Source organism: Aspergillus foveolatus, assembly GCF_047715535.1.
Source record: "Aspergillus foveolatus strain CBS 279.81 unplaced genomic scaffold BDW70scaffold_35, whole genome shotgun sequence".
Taxonomy (NCBI): Eukaryota; Fungi; Ascomycota; class Eurotiomycetes; order Eurotiales; family Aspergillaceae; genus Aspergillus; species Aspergillus foveolatus.
The window spans coordinates 32,811-37,206 of NW_027396099.1; the positions used below are offsets into that span (position 1 = coordinate 32,811).

General features: G+C 52.6%; 2 protein-coding genes across 2 annotated transcripts; both read right to left on the reverse strand.

The window, feature by feature from the left end:
* On the reverse strand, window positions 1-2,913 carry BDW70DRAFT_151319 (CHAT domain-containing protein; the record flags this gene model as incomplete). Its single annotated transcript, XM_073739278.1, has 8 exons — window positions 1-228; window positions 273-603; window positions 693-1,062; window positions 1,275-1,592; window positions 1,628-1,969; window positions 2,275-2,344; window positions 2,417-2,759; window positions 2,822-2,913. The coding sequence occupies 8 exons, from the start codon at window positions 2,911-2,913 to the stop codon at window positions 1-3; spliced, it is 2,094 nt and encodes a 697-aa protein (XP_073594567.1).
* Window positions 2,914-3,776: 863 nt separating this feature from the next.
* Window positions 3,777-4,396, reverse strand: BDW70DRAFT_139038 (uncharacterized protein). The gene has a single exon (XM_073737327.1). It carries the CDS (start codon window positions 4,325-4,327, stop codon window positions 3,890-3,892), a length of 438 nt encoding a protein of 145 aa, XP_073594568.1. The 5' UTR covers window positions 4,328-4,396; the 3' UTR covers window positions 3,777-3,889.

Here is a 4,396-nt window from a genome sequence, read left to right on the forward strand (position 1 = left end):
CTATGCGCCATAGTGTGTGAAAGATGCCCAGTTACTGGGATGCTCCGTGCCCCGAATTCCCAAAACAGCTGTGTGCAATGCTTCGGCAACCAGTCGATTGGACAATGCTTCGGCTTGGTGCTCAACAAGATAGCCATAGAAATAGCTGGCCATGCGCGCAAAGGTCGCGTCATCTACTGACCAGAGCGATGCAATTAAATGCCCGAATCCCGCAACTTTTGAAACGCGCTGGCTAAGTGAATCGCTTCGTCAAAGAGATCAGATGCAGTCACTTGGGCTGTTGAACGTGCCGAGAGATAAGCAATACGTGCGCGGCCAAAGACATGGTCAGATATTTGTTGCACTGTCAGCTTCTCTACAGCGAGAGTGGATGATTTGCACCGTTGGAGAAGCAGATGACTGCGAGATGGATTGACGGGGTCAGAGGAGCCGTGGCAAGCAAAGTGGATAATATCTGTGTCTTTCATTGCATCTAACACAGTTCTCCGTGTTGGATACTTTTGCAGTTGAACTTTTAAGACATGTCCTGAAGCCTGCCTGATCGCCTTAATCTCTGGCTCGACGCCTGGAAGGGGTTGCTTGTTGGGGGTGGTCGGCATCGCACTATGAAGATTGAAGTCGTGGGGTTCTGGGCCGGTCCCTTGGCCATGCGGGATAGTGGATAGGCAAGGGATCTGATTGTGGATGTATACGAGGAAATGGAATGGTTAATAGTGTTCTCAGTCGGGTGACTATGGTCTCCACCAGCATGGAACGGAAGGGAGCTGGCAACACCTGTCCCAATCCACCAAATGCGCGGTAAAGTGCCGGGAGCAAGTGTCTGGGGTCTGATTTCATTGACAACCAGCTTCACGCAGAGAGACCAGAGCCAGTGAAGGGACTCGGTATCATAGTGGGGGGTATATGATCCTTGAAAGGAATAAAGCAGTGCCAGTTCACCTATGTCACGGGAACTAGGACCAGGACCACGCTGCCCTACTGATCGAAACCGCCATAGGTGGTCATTCAATGCAAATATTGGCGTCTGTATCATGTCTGGCAGAGGGATAGGTTGAATTTCTTCTTTTCCATGAATAATGATGGCGTGGGCGTCAAAATCAGTAATATTGACAACCACAATTGGCCCTTCGACGGCCTGACTGGTAAGGTCTGAAAGACTATGCTCCAGGAGGAATTGCTCATAGCCCTTCTGTTGGCGGATTAAGCAAGACAGGCCTCGAGCTCGCGTGGAGAATTTTTCTTCTGCTCCAATAATTGGTCCCTATGTCTCGGACTGACCGAGTTGGGGGATTGGGATAAGATCAAGCGAAGTCGATCATACTGCTCGGCTATATCTTGGTACTCATTCCGAAGCTGGTCAACATCGCTGCGGCTGTCGATAAGGTATCCAAGGATGAGACCGCGGCCGAATTCTAGAGTCTGGAAGGCCTTTTCAGGACGGCCCAGCTGAAGGAAGATCGAACAGGCATCGGCAGCCAGTCCTGCGGTTTGGGTGATTGCATACTGCTGATCATCACGGGAGAGATAACGGGTACACACAAGGGGCAGAAACTGCACAGCGTTCTCAGCAAGCACTGAGGCCTTGCTCCACTCTGCCTGCTGTGGAGAAGAATGCGAATGGCTTGACGTGCAGCTTGAATGTGTTGGAGAGGCAGTGCATTTGGCATATTTGCGGCGACAGTAAGATACTGGAGTGCGGTTTCCAAGTCTTGAGGGTTCCCAGTCCGCTCACAGCGGATCGAGAGATAATCTGAAAGAAAAGTCACATAGTACACATAATCAGGATGGTTATCAGGGTGGGCAGCCACAGCCTGGCTGGCGTTGATGATGACTGCCTCTAGATCTTGCCGACTTCCAGTTTGCTTATAGCAATGGGAGAGACAGATAGCAATATTGTTCAGACTGCGTGCACGATCAAGATGGTCATCAGGGGTGGCAGCCACAGTCAGGTAGGCATTGTAGTGGCAGCCTCTGAATCTTGTAGACTCCCAGTCCGCTCATAGCGGCGTAAGAGACAGATGAAGATAATTGTTTAGATAGACCGCGCGTTCAGGATGGTGCTCAGCAGTGGCGGCCACAGCCAGGCTACCGTTGGTGATAGCAGCCTCTAGTTCCGGTAGGCTGCCAATCTGTTCATAGCGACTGGAGTAATAATTAGAAAGATAACTTCGGATGGTTGCACGTTCAGGATGATCTTCTAGAGTGGCAGCCACGGCCAGGTTGGCATTGGTTATGGCGGCTTCCAGATCCTGCAGCCCCCAGCCTGCTTATAACGACTAAAGAGACAGGTGGAAAGATTGCTTAGACAAGCTGCGCGATTAGGATGGTCCTGCCTCAGCGGCTTCTATGGCCAAGTTGGTATTAGTGATGGCAGCCTCTAAATCATGCAGATTCCCAGTCTGCTCATAGCAATGACAGAGATACTAGAAAGATTACTCAGACGGTATGCACGATCAGGATGATTATCAGGAGGGGCAGCCACGGCCAGGGAGGCATTTGTGATGGCAGCCTGCAAATCTTGCAGGCTCCCAGTCCGCTTGCAACGACTGGAGAGAAGATCGGAGAGATTGGCCAGGCAGCTTGCGCGTTCAAAATGGTCTTCCCTAAAGGCAGCGGCGGCCAGGTTGGCATTGGTGATGGCTGAATCCAAGTCTTTTATACTGCTGGTTCGCTCGTATAGGTTACCCATCCAAAGGGAGAGGTTGTGCAGGTAGATCGCACGGTTGGCATCATCAGCTTGCGTTGCATCCAATGCTAACCTGGCTATATCGAAACACGCTCCAAGTCAAGCATAGAACCAGTGCGCTCGTATCGCTGAAACATCCTCTGTGCGTGGTTTTTTAGCACCATAGGCCGCTCTGGATTCTCTTCTCCTGTCATGTTCGCCGCAATGGCAGCCTCTCCAATAGCCATGTCCAATTCCTTGGTCTCTAGCTCCCAATTCATGGTCTGCCTGCTGACACAGAGACTGTCCTCGTTGCTGTCTCCATCAAAAACGTGCCTGATGATAACGCGGGCCTGTTGCTTCACCTCCCGTGCATTGGCCCAAGTATATGCTGCGGCCATGCGGGAGAATATCTGTCTGGATTCCATCCGTGCCGCATGACTGTCATTGATCCGGATCGCTACGCGGTATAGCTCCTTTTGTAGTAGCTGCCACCAATCATCTGGTGACAGCGGGTGAAATACAATGTTGGTGGGAAAACGGCTCTGCAGTCTAGGATTCACCTCCATGAGCTTTAGCATCACCTGTATATTACCCGAGAGCACGACGACCAGCTTTCCCTTGTGCCGCACCTTGGTCAGACTGTCCACCAGCTCATCCGCCACCTGCTTCCCATACCTGGGGTCGGCCAGCCAGTAGGCCTCGTCAACATACAGCACCTTGCCGAGCGCCTGTTCGATGAGATGGACCACTTGCTTGCCAATGTGTCCTTGCTGTTGGCTGATCAGATTTCTCACTGAACATATTACGATATCTTCCGAAGGGAGTAACCCCATCTCATAGTAGATCTGACCTAGCTTCCGCGCCGTGAACTTCTTGCCCGTTCCTACCGGGCCTCGAAAGACAAACGTGAACGGAATATGTGGCCAAGGGCCGACGCCGCAATGTAGCATGTCGGCCACAGTCTTCTGGTAGCCTTTGAGCTGAGCAACGATCCCTTCCATTCCGACCATGTTCCGGAAGTGTGCAGCACACTGGGCCGTGGCCTGCAGAGGCCGGCTGTAGTGCAGATACGGGCTGTAGTGCTGGTCAAAGTCCTGCGGCTCCAGGGTGATCTCAACGGCAGTGGCCGACACTAGCTTCTCTGCCGCGCGCTTTTCATATGCCTTTCTGGCGTGGTTCAGGATTCTCTCCACATTACTCCCGTTCCTGAAATCTGGTCTGCTACGCGCCTTTTCCAGCACCTGCATCGCGATCTCCCGGCCTGGCTCGTGGCCCGGACATTCTGCTCTCGCATTTCAGATCCAGTATCTGGCCGAGCTGAATCATGCTGTAATCAGTGAAGCGAAGGGCGTCAGCCCAGGCAAACCGGCGGGCCAGTCTCGGATTGCATTCTCGGAACATCTCCTTTAGCTGGTCCGCGTGACCCATCAGGAGCACACAACGGCCTTTGCCGGCAACATTGTCGGCTTCGGCGACCATTGTATCGATAACGACAAGCCGAGGATCGTCTTCTTTGCTATCCGCATCAGACTGGGGTCCGCCGGGATAGAGAACGTGGGCATTGTCGATAATCAGGACCTTGCCTTTTGCATTAGCCAGGATCTTCCCTGGTCTGCTTCCGCGACCCGCCAGCGTAGTCCCCGATAAAATCTGAGGCATCTTTGACAATGACCTCCCCTCTAGAAAGCAGCCCTATATCGGCGAGGATCTGTCCGTACAGCTTGCCAA